The sequence below is a fragment of the Sinocyclocheilus anshuiensis genome, unplaced genomic scaffold (assembly GCF_001515605.1).
Source record: "Sinocyclocheilus anshuiensis isolate Anshui unplaced genomic scaffold, SAMN03320099.WGS_v1.1 scaffold465, whole genome shotgun sequence".
NCBI lineage: Eukaryota > Metazoa > Chordata > Actinopteri > Cypriniformes > Cyprinidae > Sinocyclocheilus > Sinocyclocheilus anshuiensis.
In genome coordinates, this window is record NW_015539898.1 from 649,733 (window position 1) to 667,508 (window position 17,776).

At 36.6% G+C, this 17,776-nt stretch overlaps 1 protein-coding gene across 3 annotated transcripts in view; it reads right to left on the reverse strand.

The window, feature by feature from the left end:
• The window catches only part of LOC107685955 (collagen alpha-1(VI) chain-like), a 35,851-nt gene that overhangs the window by 10,546 nt on the left and 7,529 nt on the right, over nt 1-17,776 (reverse strand). For all 3 annotated transcript variants that reach the window (XM_016482721.1, XM_016482719.1, XM_016482720.1), the window contains exons 6-25: nt 16,874-16,894; nt 16,754-16,774; nt 16,624-16,668; nt 16,409-16,462; nt 14,783-14,827; nt 14,649-14,675; nt 14,475-14,501; nt 14,334-14,378; nt 13,040-13,093; nt 12,063-12,125; nt 11,292-11,354; nt 11,044-11,097; nt 10,867-10,902; nt 10,651-10,713; nt 9,331-9,393; nt 6,472-6,534; nt 6,312-6,374; nt 6,172-6,222; nt 6,039-6,074; nt 4,997-5,059 (exon numbers count right to left, since the gene is read on the reverse strand). In XM_016482721.1, the coding sequence (XP_016338207.1) occupies nt 4,997-5,059; nt 6,039-6,074; nt 6,172-6,222; nt 6,312-6,374; nt 6,472-6,534; nt 9,331-9,393; nt 10,651-10,713; nt 10,867-10,902; nt 11,044-11,097; nt 11,292-11,354; nt 12,063-12,125; nt 13,040-13,093; nt 14,334-14,378; nt 14,475-14,501; nt 14,649-14,675; nt 14,783-14,827; nt 16,409-16,462; nt 16,624-16,668; nt 16,754-16,774; nt 16,874-16,894 (957 nt within the window). The remainder of the gene's footprint in view (nt 1-4,996; nt 5,060-6,038; nt 6,075-6,171; nt 6,223-6,311; nt 6,375-6,471; nt 6,535-9,330; nt 9,394-10,650; nt 10,714-10,866; nt 10,903-11,043; nt 11,098-11,291; nt 11,355-12,062; nt 12,126-13,039; nt 13,094-14,333; nt 14,379-14,474; nt 14,502-14,648; nt 14,676-14,782; nt 14,828-16,408; nt 16,463-16,623; nt 16,669-16,753; nt 16,775-16,873; nt 16,895-17,776) is intronic.

A 17,776-nucleotide genomic window follows, 5' to 3' on the forward strand; every position in this document is an offset into this window, starting at 1 on the left:
TGGATCTTGTGTTCTGCAGTGAGGACCATCTCCACAATTCTGACTTTTTTCTCTGAATTACAAGTTTATATCTTGCAAATGAGATTCCATATCAAACAGTCTGGTTGCTAATATTCTATTGATTCAGACACAGTTCAGTTTGGCTCTATTTATTAACAAAACGAACATACAAACTAGCATGCTGCTATATGCTATAGGTGTTCTGAGTTGATCATAGCCAGGGGCGTGTCTACGTGGTGGCCAGGGGTGGCACCGGCCCCCCTTGAAATTTGGCTGGCCACCAGCCAAATTTCCCCAACCCCATTCTTAATTATACGTGTTCAGGCTTGTTTTTAGTGCATTTCTAACTGCATCTGGCAGTGGCGGAGTTGCCGATAATATATCCCCCCCCGGCCACCCTCTTTTGAGCCAGTGCCCCCGACTGGCCCCCCCTTTAAAATGCTCTAGACACGCTCCTGATCATAGCATGTTGCTATTCGGCTGCTAAGGTGTTCTGGTTGTTGATACCATGTTTAACTGATTATAAAACTATTTAAAAAACAATGTTTGACGAGTTGCACCCTAAGTATGATAAGCAGTAATATTGATCGTCTTAGCAAATCTACTAATAACAGATGTCTTCATAAACAGAGAGATCAGCTGTGTGTAAAGTTTAAACATCTGAGACACATATGCTGCAAAATGTTTAGATATCATGTAAATATTGCATTTGATTAATAAAGTCCTTTCTGTAGCCCAAACATTCACGTGTGTGTTCAATCACAGCAGTTTAACTGAACTCTAAATCATTGTTCAGCATGTTAAATTGTTCTTCCTTCTACATTATTGTGGATGTTATTCCCTCCGAATCTGATGTTTATTATGAAGAGACTCTGGCCAGTCTTTAAGATTCAGTTGTAAAACGTAGTAAACATTTTAATTTATGGCCTCTGCAATTCTGCTAATGATTACTTTTGGAATTATAGTCAGTTTGCTTCTTTCTGATCTTTGCACAATCAAATGCATGTTTCCATTGTTTAAATGAATCTTAGTATGGTAAACTACTGAAATCTTTTGCAGGGGGTCTTTAGTCAGTAAAATTAAACCCTCCAAAACGAGCACTAGCCCAGGATCTTATGAGCAGTTAAAGAGAGTTACAGAGAGGTGATAAACACAGGGTACATTTCTAATTACTGTAAAGTGTGTGTGTGTCTGTGTGTGTGGTTGAACTTTGAGTGCATCTATCTATAGCCATTGCCTTTTCATGTTTTAGGCGCCAAATATGCTCTAAGTGATCTCTTCCAGCTAAACAAAATGTGTCCGAACACTTTATAAGACAGTGCAAGTATATGTTGCATTTCCAGCCTTGCCACATGTGGCACTTTAGAAGACAATCGTGTAAATGTCCAAAAAGAAACCAACTGGACACAGTTAAAACCTTTCCTTTACAATAATTAAATAGCATAATTCTAATAATTAAACAACAACACAACATATATGTTGCTTGCTCTGAAAAAATGTGTATGCATAACAAGGCTGCATTTATTTGATCAAAAATACAGTACAGTAAAATTATGAAAAGTACCACAATTTAAAACAACTGTTCTCTAGTTTCATATATTTTAAGATATAATTTACTCCTGTGATGGCAAAGCTGAATTTTCAGCCAGTCTTAAGTGTCACATGATCCTTCAGAAATCATTCTAATATGCCAATAACATTTTTGGTGGAAACCGTGATACATGTTTTCAAGGATTCTTTGATTAATAAAAAGTTCAAAAGAACACATTGTTTCCTTTGGATGGGCCAATTGCTTAGTCCAAACAAGTCCAATATAACGAGTGTAATACTTCATTTAAATTTGCTAAACAGCAACAGCAACAGCCTCAGCAAACACAGCCAATATCAGAAGTCTAGAAAGGGTATACTGTAAATGTCTTTAATAGAAAGATCACCATGTGAAAACTGTTTACACACATCTGCTGCAAAATGTGTGTGGCATGTAAACATCCCGTATGATTAATAAAGGCATTTAACATCTGGAGTGTGCATTCTATCACTAACTAACAAAAACTAACTCTCTCTATTCGCTCAATATCTCTCTTTTGGTGTGAGAGAGCAATCATTTTAAAATTAGAACATCATTTCTAAAGAAAGAACCATGAAAAGCCAACAGCTGCAAAACAATTCTTCCACATATGCATGTCTCCACCACTTCCTTGAAGTTTTTGGTTTTGCATGGATAAAGACAAACACAGTGATGAATAGCGAAGCAGTCTGGGCGTTAGATCCCCAAAAATCGACTCCAGATGACCGAAGATGAAAGCTTGCGAGCATATGTATTAATTGCCATTGTGTCGGCTTGTACAACCACAATGAAGCGATGTAAAAATTAAACATGAGCTCGGCGCTTTGATATAAGCATGTGTGATGTTTACAGCCGACATTCACCTCGCCACTCTAGGTCATTTTATATCACAGGATATATCATAATGTCGTTCTTTGTTAGCTGGAAATTCAAATAAAATATAATAAAAACAATATAAACCTATAAACTCAACATAAATTCAATTTTAACAATACTGACATCAAGCGTAGCGTTAGTTCTGGCAGGTCACGTTAGTCAGTTACCCTTTGAATCAGACTAATTCTAAAATGTGTACATAAAATGATTGAACTTAACAATATCTGCAATACATTTATGTTGGTTCTGTTCTGTGTTCTGGGGGGTTATTGCTGCTCTCCCTGCTCTCATCCATGCTAGGCTGCATGGAGGCGCAGGGAGTTCTTGCCCAGAACAGAACCATACCGCCAATCCAAACTATATGCTAATTGTCAATCATCTTTGACGATAGTGGTCCTGACAGAAATATTTCTACCGTCACACAGTATACAGTATAGCGTCATACTGCCCAGTCCTACAATGCATATGTTCCAGATGTAAGGAAGTGACATAATGAAATGCAATCCACAGTATGGTGCGACATTACAAAGTCTGCAGTCCATGCTTTTGTCCTGTTGTACAATTTATTCCACTGGGATCCAAGTTTGGGGTCTTGGATTACAAAACAAACTGCTCAACATCTACCTGCTGATTAGATCAAATGAAAACTGAGCGCTAAAGCGTTGTCTAAGATGAAAACGCTGTTATTTTAATCCTGCAGATGTGCAAAATGGCCTAAATGATCAAAGCACTGAACATGTGGGCCGTTTTCTCAAAAAATTGCACTGCAGAAGCGCACAGCTAGACAACATAAACAACAATATTAGCCGTCATATCTGCAGTCGGTTCCCAGTCAAGTCCCCGCACACTTCCATCTCCTGATCGGAATAAGCCTGAATGATGAATGCACAGGATCAAACTCTTTGTTTTCAGGCTACTAGTGGGTTTTTTTAACACCCCAGATGGATGGGGAAGTTTATTTTGGGATGAAATCAGAATATTTCCACTTGTAAACACAGACAGGGCAGAGAATGATTGCATCTTTGAGATGTCTGTACATGTGTGGGATCAGAAAAGACAAAAAAAAAAAAACAGCCAAAGATAAGGCTCAAGTACAGTGCAACTTGATGGCCTTTTTCTCATCTGTTTTATTATCTGTCAAGAAAAAAAATTAAGTCTGACTGCTTAGAAAAGTAATATGATTTAAGGCATTATTCATGTATGTAGCACATATGAAGTGCCAAAATGTTTCTTAAAAAAGTTAAATCAAATATGATGTACTAGCAAGCACCACTAATAAGCCTAAAAATGTACTAAATGGATATTGCATTCTCTCAAAAGGAAGAGATGTTACTGCAGTGGCTAAATCAAGCATCTTGAACATGCAAGATTTTTACCAATAATGCCTCCACTGCAACAAATGTCCTATTAGCTGTTCTAAAACAACATATCGAAACTTTACCGGATAGCATGATTTCATCATTTAATAGACCAAATACAAAACTCTTTACCACAACTTCCACCATCTAAAATCAATCATCTGCACAAAAAAGAGCCTTGTGTCCAAACTTGTGACTCTTCTGCAGCACATGTTGTTTTGTGAGAGTGCTGGAGACCCATCTGTTGGACTGAAAGTGTGTGGGGGCTGTTACAAAATGTAAACCAGCTGAGGAGTCTGGCTTTTTAAAAAAAGTGTTAAACATGAACTTCCAACGAATTTCTGCTCTCAAGCAATCTTGTTTTTCCAAACTGATTGGAATAATCACTTCTCTTAAATTTTTTTTTTTTTTATGAATGCATGCATTCAAGAATGACAAAGTTGTTTACCCTGTGTAAGTTTACTGGGAAAAAAAACTTGGCACAAAAAATCTGGCAAAATAAAGTACCTTATGACTCCCTTTCTAGCTGTTTGAAATGAAGGTGAATAAAAATACAGCCTTCTTAAAAAAGATTAGCCAATTAAACTTCGCTTCCTTGAATCCATGACAACAAGAAATACACAGCTGCCTGAACTCAACACTGGAGACGGCAACCAAACTCTGAGAGAAGCTCCAGGATTCTTCATGATGTACTGTATGTGAGATTAACCAAAGTCTTATGGGTTTGGAACAACATGAAGGTGAGTAAATGATGACAGGGTTTTCATTTTTGGTGAACTATTCCTTTAACAAACACATACTAAAGGAACGTTCTAAGTTAATACAAGTAATTTCTTCCTTTTTAAAATGCAGAAATATAATGGCAATGGTGTCTGCAAATTTTTGCATTTGCATGATGTGGCATTTATGCTGTGCAGTATTTTAACAAAAAAGTTGCATGTTTCTGATTTAAGCCCTTGATGATAGTGCTTTGGATAGTGCTTAACTTGTATTGAACCCAGAACATTCCTTTAGAAGAGAAGAAATTTATGAAAAACAGGTCAAAAGGGAAGAAAAACGGGAGAAAAGTGATATGCAAGCTACGGAAAACTTGGACTACGAGACGAAGAGATAAAATGATAAAGAATCTAATGAGAAAAGAAAGAAAAGAGAGTGAAACATAGTCATGAGCACAAGTGCATCTAAAACGACTCACATCTAATCCAGGGTCACCTGGCTCTCCATCATCTCCCTTGGGTCCAGGGGTTCCTTTTCCACCCTTGAAAGTGAGAATTTAAAGAAAGTGCAAGAGAGAAGAAGAGAGATTAGATAAGAGGAATTGTCTTTGCTGTGTCAGTTCATCAGCCGTCTCCGCTCAACGTCTGGACTCAGATCCACAGTCTAGACAATTTACATCTGCTAGGGATAAGCTGTTGTGCTTCTATTGCAATACACAATCCCTGCTGTGAGTCACATATGCACTAACCCCTGATGAATCAAGACATTTGTGAATCAACGGTTAGGCATGCTAATAAAAACCACTAATAAATCACATGAATCATTCTCAATATTAACATCATCCTCCATATGGAGGCCATCGTTTAATCTGTAAATAATTTTGAGTTTCATGATAACCACAGACGTGAATTATACGCTCAGTTGTAGAGTACAGGGAAGAGGATATTTTCCCATTCATTTTCTCCATAGGGATTAAAAAAAGAAAAAAAATCAGCTCCAAGATAAATGACAGAAAAAAAAAATATATATAAAAGTAAATAAATAAAAACATAAATAAATACGACAAAATCACAAGAGTGTATGTATTTCATTAAGGAAAAAACTACTCATTCACGCTTATAAACTATTTAACTATGTTATTAATTATCATTAATAAAATATGAAGTCACTGATTATAAGTTTAAAGTTTCATGCAAAATATTCAAACATGAAAATATATAACTGTTTGAGAGTGGGAGATTTGATTACATCATTCTCAATGATTTATGAGAGTGGGAGGTTTTTCAGCAACAGAAACTGTGATTAATGGCTCTCTCTCTGCAGACTGATTTGGCACTTTGCTGTAAATATAATTTTTTTTAATTGAAATGAGCATATATCATTACTTAATAAATTAAACGTGTTACTCATTATCAATCAAAATCAGTTTCTCATTGGAAGCAATCAATGGGATTATTACTTCTTGAACACTATTGGGTTGTATTCAAAATTAGATCTTATGTAGGGTTCAGGATACTTACAGGTGCTCCTGAATTTCCCCTGGGCCCAGGATAACCCTAAAAAGACACAAAACACACACTTAAACAATACAGATACTCCACTGAATGTTAATTATTTATGGCAAGATGTTTAATAAATTGGGAGGTCTTCTACCTGGAAGCCATGGCAACCCTCGGTTCCATTTCCTGGTGGTCCATCCTCACCCTAAGCAGGTAAAAAAAAATTGTTACAGCAATAGACAACTGCCTTTGGTTAGTTAAAACCAGTTCTGAAGATCAACAGGATTAACTCACCCTCTCTCCCATCAGGCCTCTGTCTCCTGGGGCCCCTTTGATTCCTCTGGGCCCTTTAGCTCCCTAAAGCACAGACATGCAACATGGGAAATGTAGATAAGTCACAGATACAGCAATAGGTCAGGTCGAAAGATAATCAAGACTAGTTAACCTTACCCACCTCTGGCCCAGTAGGACCCTCATCGCCACGGTAACCTGGTGCCCCTGTCCTTCCTAGCTCGCCCTGTTGGAAATGGGGAAAAATTATATTCCTGAAGGTATTCAAATATATTAGGATCCCTCTGTTGGGGTTGAAAAATACTCTTTAGCCAGCCTAAACTAGTTTTCTTAGATCTCCCAGCTTGGTCAGGCTGGTGTTTAGCTGGACAGCCAGCTAGTCTCCCAATCTTACTGGCTGAAAAAGACCCAAAGCCCCTTTAAAAGAAGCCAACAGGCCAGTCTGACCTCACCAATTTTTTTAATTGAATGTGAAATTATTAAAAAAATATATTTTATTATTTTATAATTACTAATTCTCTTTCATCTTTGTATATTTTGGATCTACGCACCATATGTGTTTTGCCTACTGGATATTTGGACGAGTGTTTGGCGCTACTACCTTTTTTTGTGGATTATAATTACTAATTCTAAAATAATTATTTGAATGACAGAGAGCCATTCATAACAACATGACCACATATTGGAATCATACAGTTATCTAATGTTTAGCTTTTTGCTGGCCTTATCTGAGTCATTGACTAAAAATATAATTTTGGTAAATGACTCGGTAATAAAGAAAAAAAAAAGGTAATTTTTTGTATTTACTGCAGCGTTACATTTCCAAGAGGGGAATCTGACACATTGGCGCATTAAATCAGTAAAAAAGCAGGCTTTGAGAAAGCAGTGGCTCATGAGTTCAGAAGCCCATCCAGATTCCCACCTATTTGAACACTTGGTTCTTTCCCATCCCACCCACTCAAACTCTACAGGATTCGCTGGTAACTTCAAGCACAAAAGTGAGCACAAAAGTGAACTGGTAACTTCAGGCACAAAAGTGAGCATTTGGATAACAGCAGTCCTCGGTAGTCGCTAATGAAGATTATGTGAGAGCCTTAAGAGCAGCTGGGCTGCACAAACGGCTGTTTTTGAGAAACAACAGATGACTTTGAGAAAACCATGAAACTGAGGAGCCAATCGGGCACGCACATGCTCCAAACACTCTCACGTAAGCTACACAGGAAATTTAGAGTCCTGAGAGGCAACGGAAATTTGTCGGTCTGTTCGCAGTTGGCCTGGCAGATTACAAGAGCTGTAGAGAGAAGTCAAGTGCTGACAGAACTAACATACATGGAGTTCTGTGGTGCAGCTGGTGATGTTGTAAGCCTCAAGAATCCAAGGCCAAAATCTAAGTAGATTAGCTCGTTTCAGCTGGGAAATCTTGAGTCAGGTCTGGCATGTATAATCACTCTCAATGTCCTTCCTAAAGCTGAATCATTCTAATAAATGTTACTCAACGCCTAGAAACTAGCCAAACCCTTTGATTAAGACAAGAATTTTTGTCTTGAGATAAACACATTATGCACATGTGGTCAAAAACACAAACAAAAAAACTCTAGATGGTGTCATGAAACTCTAGATGGTGCAGACCGATAGGTCCTAACTCAATCTGACATAATCATGTCATACACATGGCACAGCCGACTGGTGTTTGTTGCATCAGCAGCCAATGAGCTTGCTGCTCAACATTCAAATACTTGGCCATTGTCTGCCATAGCAGTTTGCAGCACGCTTCACAAACCCTCCACCTTCCCCAGCTCCACCTGTATAGATCTGCTATGCATAATTTCACATATATTATATGTGCAGGGTACTCTCATATATGTTATATGTGCTGCAGCAGTATTTCTTACATGCTCACAGCAGCAAGTTTAGGTACTTGCTCTGCCACAGCAGCAGCGTAGCACATTAACCTTGCCAAGTATATTACCATACTAATCTTTCTGAGAGTTGTCATGACAGAACTATAAATACTTACATATTAAACAATCTAAAACAATCACCAGTGCTTTTCTATTTGAAATTATCTATGTTTTTATGTGATTAGGGCCTGGGTGGAAGAACTTACAGCCTAAATGAATTTTAGACACTCAGTCAACGTAAACAACGTCATCTTTTACTACACAGAGTGTAAGATATTTCTTTCAGGGAAGGACATTTGTATGCTTTTAGGTATTAAATACATCTGTTGAACTGTATCTGCTGCTTAGTTTTGAACTCGCCCAGCCGGTCTAACATCGTCCATCTGGAGTCCATCTGACCTTGGGAACTTATATAGCTTTCCTTGTTTGTCCTCCCACTGCCCAAACCATCACAAATAGCAGAACCACTGGCCGTATTTCTTTGTTCCTCAAGTTACCTTCTAACACAGCCCAGAGGGTCCAATGATCTCAGAGATTTCAGAGGGACTCTCAGAATGCCTGTGGCCTGAGGTCATAAGCTTTCATCCTTGTTCAAGCTCTTATGTCTTACATACTACACAATTCTGCTCTGTATAATTCTAGATTAACATTTAAGGAAGTGTATAATTGCATAAAGATGATAAAATGATCGAGTTTAGAGGCTTGAACTCCCGCAGTGTCTTGGTTCAGGCAGGATAATGCTGAAGGGCATTAGACACTCAAAATCTGTTGTATACAACTCACAGAGGTGAACTGGCCCCACGACTGAGCCTGGTTTCTCTTCCATTTCTGTCACCGAATGAGTTTTGGTTCCTTGCCACTGTCGCCTTTGGCTTGCTTAGTTGGGGACACTTGACTGATTGCACAGACACTACTGGAAGAGAGCTGAACTGGATGATGATATCACTGGATCATCAATGAACTGACTTTAGCTGGAAAAATGACTCTTTGTTTTTGTCCTCTTGCATTATTGACAAACTATTTTCCTGTTTGACACTGTAAAGCTGCTTTGACACAACCAGTATTGTATAAAGCACTATATAAATAAAGGTGACTTATAATAGTTTTCTTCACTCACTCACCGGCTCTCCGTTTGGCCCTGCTGATCCCTCACGTCCTTGTTCACCCCGGGGCCCAGGTTCACCCTGCCAGAGTTAAAAGTCCATATTCAATTCACTTGTCTCATTCTTTCAAAACATAATAGTCTTCTTGGGTGCATAAACACCAAAGGCTTAAAGGGTTAGTTCAGCCAAAAATGAAAATTAGGCTGCGTTTCACTCACCCCCGATGCATCCTAGGTGTATGAAACGCAGCCTGATTTTCATTTTTGGCTGAACTAACCCTTTAAGCTGTCAAAAAGCAATTTACCGAACAGAACATGCACAATTAATATCTAATGAATTTGTTTGAAACAGACATTATGTATATCTGTGCATATATTACATGTCAGATATGTTTAATTTATGAAAATGTGTATTTGATTAACAAGAGAGACTTTAGAGCCATTTCACTTATTAGTGAGAACACTACGTGTCTTAGGTCAACATGAAATCAAAATGAAACCAATTTACTTTCTTGTGAGCAATTCATTTGTGTGCTATTTCAATGAGAAAAAAATATGCAGAAAGATGTATAAAATATTTCAACCTTTCAGTTTAACAAAATTATTATTGATAAAAATGTAAAGACATAATCGTGTGTTAAATAGTCGACATTTACATAGAAAGTAGAAATGTTGGCATAGAAGTCATAACTATGACTAAAAGTTTTTGTTATCACTTTATATCTCATAATTTCAACTTTTTATGTCATAGTTATAACCTAATGTCATAACGTCCACTTGTCATAATTATGACTTTTTATGTCGTAATTTAGACTTTTGTCATAGTTATAACCTATTTTGTCACAATTTCGACCATTTATGTCATAATTATGGAGGAATTTACAGCCTAAAATGTTTTGACATAAAACTATGACAAAAAGTCAATTTTATGTTTTTTTTTTGTCATAACTACGAGTTAGTAGCTCATAATTTCAGCTTTTTATGTCATAATTGTAACCTAGTATGTCATAATTTCAACTTTTTATGTCATAATTATTAAGGAATTTACAGCCTAAATGAGTTTCAGACACTCAGTCAACCCTACAGCCTAAAATAATGTCATCTTTTACTACACAGAGTTTAAGATATTTCTGTCAAGGAGCAACATTTGTTCACATGTTTTTAAATATTAAAATGCATCTGTTGATCTGTATCTGAAGCTCAGGTCCACAAAATAACTGTTATTATTAATGGCTTGCGAATGTCATTTCAAGTTTATTTTAAATGATTAGTAGGGTTTTACCATTGTGTTTGGAAGGGATGTATTGTGGGATATTTTCTAAATGCGACATATACTCACAGGGTCGCCTCTGGGCCCTCTGTTACCGCGGGAACCTTGTTCACCTTTCTCACCAGGTGTGCCCTGTAACAGAAAAACACATCAGTTCAGATCGCCTGCATATCTTGACCCTCACATGTAAAAAATGCAAAAAGACCCACATCTGCAAACAACATGAAACACAACCATTCACATGTCAAGCTACTAAGACAGAAGTAAATATAAATGCTTGGTTACTCTTTCTCCTCCTGTGCCATCTGGTCCTGGTGGTCCCTAAAAAGAACAGGAAATTGAAAAAAAAAAGAACAAAGAAACTGTTAGATAATACTAAAAGCAGGTCTGTCAGCCATTACTACATTGCATGTTTAGAATCCAAGTCTTTAAAAAAGTGACAAAAAGAGTAAGAACACTTACGTCATCTCCTCTCTCCCCTTTATCGCCATTGGCGCCACGAGGACCCCTGTCTCCCTGAAACAACAAACAATGGGATTGCAGATAAGCCAATGTCCTTTAAAATGAGTTATAATGTAAAAAACCCATAAAGTCAAACAACAGCGTTAGTAAATCCTAACTAACCTATGTCAAGGGTTATGTTACATTTACCAGCCAAATAAAGTCATGACATAAAACTATATTTAATGCAAGATCAAAATCCTCTGTACCTTCGCCCCTGAAGACCCATAGTTTCCAGGTCTTCCTGGTTCACCGTCTCTGCCAGGATCTCCCTGAAATCAAACCCAGAAGATATGTTTTTAAAGATGTTTTCCTGCTTGAAATGACTCATAATAAGGTTATATCACAAATTATATCTCTTTAAGACAACACTCAAGTATCTAGCATCTCAGATGTTTTCCTGAGAAAATGTCTATGTCTCAAATTGTGCTTAGATTTGCCAAAATAAAGTCAGCAATCAAAAATCAGAGGTCTTAGTATAAACTTGTAATTCTCAACAATAGTCCTCAAGGATGGATGTTTTTTTTTTGGGATTTAGCAAGGATGCATAAAATTGATCAAAAGTGACTGTAAAGACATTGTTTCACAAGATTTCCATATAAAATAAAAGCTGTTCTTTTGAACCTTATATTTATTAAAGAGTCCTGAAAAAAATGTATCACAGTTTCCACTAAAATATTAAGCAGCACAACTGTTTTTAACATTGATAATGATAAGAAATGTTTCCTGAGCACCAAATCAGCATACCGTGACAGGAATAAATTACATTTTAAAACAGATTAAAATAGAAAACAATTATATTTTAAATTGTAATAATATTTCACAATATTGCTGTTTTTACTGTAATTTTTTTTTTTTTACTTTGATCAAATAAATGCAGCCTTGATGAGCATAAGAGACTAAGAGCTCTTATTGATGTCTAATCTTGATTTCTAACTTAATCTAAATTTTAAAATCAACCTTTCATTCTTATCCCTTACTCTTTCTCCTTTAAGTCCATATTGCCCGGGATCTCCTTTAGGACCTGGTTCTCCTTGGAAGCCCTACCAGATGAAATAAAAATTATTTATGAATAAAGGAGAAGAACACACAACCAGATATCCTACTTTTCTTTTAGTATATTCTTTACTACAGAATGTAAACAAAGTACAAACACTGTGCAGAGTTGTGATGTCAGATTTGGTAAATGTTTGGCTGCTCATAAGGCAAACATCCCACGTCCTGGTCTCCAGATGCAGGCTGAGTAGAAACAGCTGCTCCTAAAACTGACTGACAAACTGTTCAGCCTATGAGCATTGCTTAAAGGGCCGGGATCATCTACAGTCCTAGTGAGGTGATGTTTTATAGGCGAATGAGAGCCAACTTCTCAGCCAATTAGATTCTGATATCTAAACTTGTAGATCTATAACTTAATCTATAAATCTCAAATGCATCTGGATCAACAGAAGCTCAAATGCATCTGGATCAAAGTAATATGATGTGAACATGCAAACATGCACTCAGCTGATAGACTGTCATGGGAGTCCATGAACATGCAAAAGCCCTGTAAACACTTACTGAAAGTGAGTACAAGTATAAAACCTGCTACAAATTTCATTTTATATATCCTATATATATATATAATTTCATCCTATAAGTATATGTATGCACAAAAGGAACATCTGGCAAACAAATAAGATTTATAAAAAGATATTTTTGCACTCTAACCTGTGCAAATTTCCTTTTTAAACCCCAGTTAGCAGATTTATAAACATACATGCACAAGTGTAATTCCCTACCCAGAATATTAATAATAGATACTTTGTTTTGAGTACTAGAATATTAAAATTAATATATAGCTTGATCATGACTACCTCTGATTTAATTATGGCTTATCCATGGTTAAAAAAGTGCAAACGATGCACACTTTTTTTCTCTTAAAAATTACATATTTTTGACAGATAATAGTTGTACTTACATCTGGCCCTGGTGACCCTTTGCAGCCTGGAAGGCCTGAGAATCCCAGCTCACCCTATGAAATATAATACAAACACACAAAACATAAACACTCTTCTTCATGGTGGGAGTCAAACACCCCGAACTGCACGTAATTACCTCGAGGGTGACACCATGCAAAGAAAGAGTAAAGAAATAAAGTACTAAGGAAAGACATTACAAATCAAGATTGCATGCAATGGAGACCGAAAATAACAACAGAAACAGATACATGTTGTAAATCACACCAAGTTTTACTGTGAACTCAGATGAATCATGAACAGATGGGGGAGTGAAGTTAAGGGACAGTGACTTGTTGAGTGGAAAATGCCTTGGAAAGAGTTACAGTACAATGTTGAGAACTAATCGAGGAGCAAATCGAAGTGGTGAAGTCAAGGGTCAGAGACACTAGACTAGGCTGTTTTCCCAAAGGGCAGACACACTTAAGAAGAGACAGAAATGAAAGCAGAAATGGGATAAGTGTCAGAAAAACAAGAGAGATGGCCATGCAATGTTTTCGGTATCTATTGTTCACATACTGTTAACCTGAAATCTGACACAGCATACCAAAGAAAGCAGCACAGGAAGATGAGAGAGAAATAACGTCAAATCTAACAGCAGTGTATTATTTGTCAATATTCAATTCATTTAATCATCCTCATGTAATTTCAAACCAGTTTTAAACTTTCGTTTAACACAAAGGGAGTTATTTTGCAGAACATCCATGCTGCTTTTTCCTGCACAGTGAAAGTGAATGGGGATGCGGCGCTGTCAAAAAAGCAAATAAAAGACGTACCATACAATTTGTGCACTATATATTCCAAATCTTCTAAAGGCCATTTGATAGCTTTGTATGAAGGACAAATCAAAATGTAAAGCATTACTAAAAATCCTTGAACTATCATTTGTTAATTTGACACTGCCATCACATGACTGTACATGAACACGAACAAAATTTGAAAACTATGGAAGGTTTGAAAACTATCGGAAGATTTTCTGATTTAAATAACCTAATTTTCAGTCTCATCGCTTTAAAATGTAGTCATATAAGCCATTTTATTCACACTTATGATCTTTTGAAGTCATCCTTAGACCTTGATGATCCCTGACTCCATTCGCTCTTAATATATGGGAAATAGCAGCAAATATTATGCAAAATTTCTCATTTTTTGGTGCATGGAAGAAGAAAATATATAAAGGTTTGGTAAATTTTTAGGTGCACTATCCCTTTAAAATGCTGTTTTTGTGTCATATAGGAAGAGGACATCAGCACTTACCTTACGTCCATCGACGCCATCAAGACCATGATGACCTTTGTCTCCCTAAAAGTAGGATTGGGTTTCAATTCAGCATGATAAACAACTGGTAAAAACTGGCAAAACTGAATAAATAAAGAGAATGCTAATAAATAAGCTCACCTTGAAGCCTTTATGACCTCTCTCTCCCTACAGATAAAACACAAGTGCATTTGTGATGTTTAGCAGTACCAGAATAAATTATGAGAGAAAATAATCAACTGTAGACCCTTAGAATGTGCTTTTGATTAAAAAAAAATGTCTGTCGAATCAGCAAGGAAGCTCTGTCTCTTTTACCTTATCACCTCTTATTCCTTGGTCTCCCTGGAAGGAAAGGAAAATAGTATGGATTATCGTTTCGGCAAGAGCGCACAAATCAACTGTAATATCAACAGAATGTAAATATTTGTGAGAGAGAGCGGAAGACAGACCTTCATTCCTTGGTAACCGACTGGACCGGGATCACCAGGACTTCCCTAATAGGAGAAGGAAAGAAACATCAGAGAGAAATGCCAAAAATAATTTTGCTGGATATGGTAGTGATATAAATAACTAATGCAGAGATATTTGCTAATATGGCTGCCCTGAAACCTACAGTGACAATATTAACAGGCCTTAAGTGAGGATAAACAAGGATAAAGCCAGATTCAAGTCTGAGATTGTATCTTTAACCAAAATATTCCTACAGGGCTTTAGGGGGTCAACTGTATGCTGTGATTATTGTTATGTCTACACAATCAGTGTTTGCTGTTAAATAATAGAATAGCTGGCTCAGTCACCATTTGCTGTTTAATAGCATAGCTGGATGCTTCCCAGTGTGTGTGCTTCTTTTATGACACTTCCAAGGACTAAATTTCGGAAGACATCCTTACAAACATAGGAAAACTGTATGCATGTTTCAGACAGGACATCCACCAGCAATTTCAGAGAAAAAAAAACACATTTTAACAGATCGTTGAAATCGTAACAGCTGCAGAAGATGAAAGACCTCGGGATCAGTCGAGGGTTTTGCTTTGATTGGATTATCAACAAAGAAATCCAGGGACACATGGAACATTTATTCGACACAATGAATGGCTCATAGCCATATGAAAAGTATTAATCAGCACAATAATAGACACATACAATTGACTTTTTACCTGACAGCTGTATATTTTCACTTCATTCTAAAGGTGCGGACATATTTATTGTTGCGGGCAAAATCCATTAATTTAAATAGCATATTTACCGAATCTACACAATCAGGAATTTTGTGTGAGGTTGAAAGATTTCCTCATGCAGATTTTGCAGCGTTGATCATGCATATTTGCTACATTGACCAACAGAAAGCTTCTTGGTTTGAAAGTGATTTCAGTGTGAGCGGTGCTTTATACAGTCCATCTCTACATTATCGACAATAGACAATTAACCTTTTTTGCTAATGCTAATGTGACCGCACCTTTAGTATACTGTGTAAAGCCCATTCACACCAACAGTGATAACTATAACGATAACTATATTAGCGTCCACATCAACGCATGATTTTATTCCGTTTATTATAAGTGTGCAGTGCCGTTTTGTCGTCTGCCGCTTTAAATGATTGAGTGTTTTAAAGATTTGAAGGATTCTGATTGGCTGTCAATGTTTTGTAAAATTGTTCTGAAAGTGATTCCAATGATATTGTTTCTCTGTGTTTTTATCTCTATTCTCATAGAATTAGAATCATTTAAAACTTTGACTTGTAAATGGGCTTTTAGATGTGAGTTATGACACCTCACTTCTATTAAATCTGTAAAAATAAACTAGATTCTTTAGAAAATTTTGATTTTTGTTGGCATCTAATCATCTGCAAGCTGAAAATCATAGGTCGACAAGTTTGGTGCCAAAGTTTAATACTTAAGATTAAGAGTTTTTTTTTAAATCCCTACATCTAAATATGAGCAAGTTCAGCATTACAATTGATCCCGAGAGTTTTCTGGATCAGAAACAAAGTGGAGGAGCACAGAAATTTCAGATGTACTCCTACAAACACCCACTATCACTTCTGAACAGGAGCATATCTAAAAGCAGATGCTTACCGGAGCTCCAACATCTCCTTTCTCTCCCGGCATGCCTGGTCTTCCAGCCTCTCCCTGCAGAAAAAGAAAAGTTTAGGCCACAGTCATCTGTGCATGCTGATAGTGAATTAAACGTGAATACTTGTAACATTTCATAGGAATACACAGGTGCTTTCTATGCATATGGATGAAGAAGCAACATAAAGACATAAAAAATAGTTTTTTTTAATACTCACTCTTTGTCCTAAGTCACCAGGTGGTCCCACAGGGCCTCCAGGGGCCTGTGAAAATATTGCATGAAACATTTAGAAACAGAAAACATTCATACAAGATGTTTGAATGGATTAGACAAGTAATGTTACTTACGTTGCAGTCAAAGGAGCAGCACTGAAAGAAAAGATTAAGAAGACATAATTAATATCCTAATGTACAAAATAAAAATGAGTGTTGCATTAAATGTGCAAAAGCTATGGAAAAGCCACATACCACATCCTTTGTTTCATTTGTCTAGAATGAAAATCCAAAAAGAGGGAGAGGACAACATTAGACAAAATCTACACACACAATTGGTTTTTTTTTTTTTTACATTACATTTTTCATTTTTTTTGTTGATAAGATTGCCACTGTTAGATCTCATATCTCACTTCCCTCTGTTGATCCATCTATCACTAGCATGTGCTCTGCTGTTTTTAACCAGTTTGAGCCTGTGTCTCTTTCTTCTTTGAGAGATATTATTGGTAAAATGAAACCAGAATTTTACACATGCAATAATTGAACCATTGTTTTTTTTGTTTTTTTTACATTTTTACATTACATTTTTCATTTTTTTTGTTGATAAGATTGCCACTGTTAGATCTCATATCCCTCTGTTGATCCATCTATCACTAGCATGTGCTCTGCTGTTTTTAACCAGTTTGAGCCTGTGTCTCTTTCTTCTTTGAGAGATATTATTGGTAAAATGAAACCAGAATTTTACACATGCAATAATTGAACCATTGATCAAAAAGTAAAATTTGGACAGCTTGGTTCTCGCCAATTTCAGACCTATATCAAAACTGCCATTCCTGTCCGAAGTATTAGAGAAGGTTATATTTATACAATTGCAATCTTTTCTAGATCTACATGGGTTTAAGGAAGTGTTCCAATCTGGTTTTAAATCCCGTCATAGCACTGAAAGTGCACTTGTAAAAGTTTTTAATGACCTGTTACTAGCCACTGACTCAGGTGATTATGCTCTTCTCTTGCTTTTAGAACGTACGGCTGCATTTGACACTGTAGGCCTTAAAGGGGTCATATGATGTTGCTAAAAAGAACATTATTTTGTGTATTTGGTGTAATGAAATGTGTTTATGCGGTTTAAGGTTCAAAAAACACATTATTTTCCACATA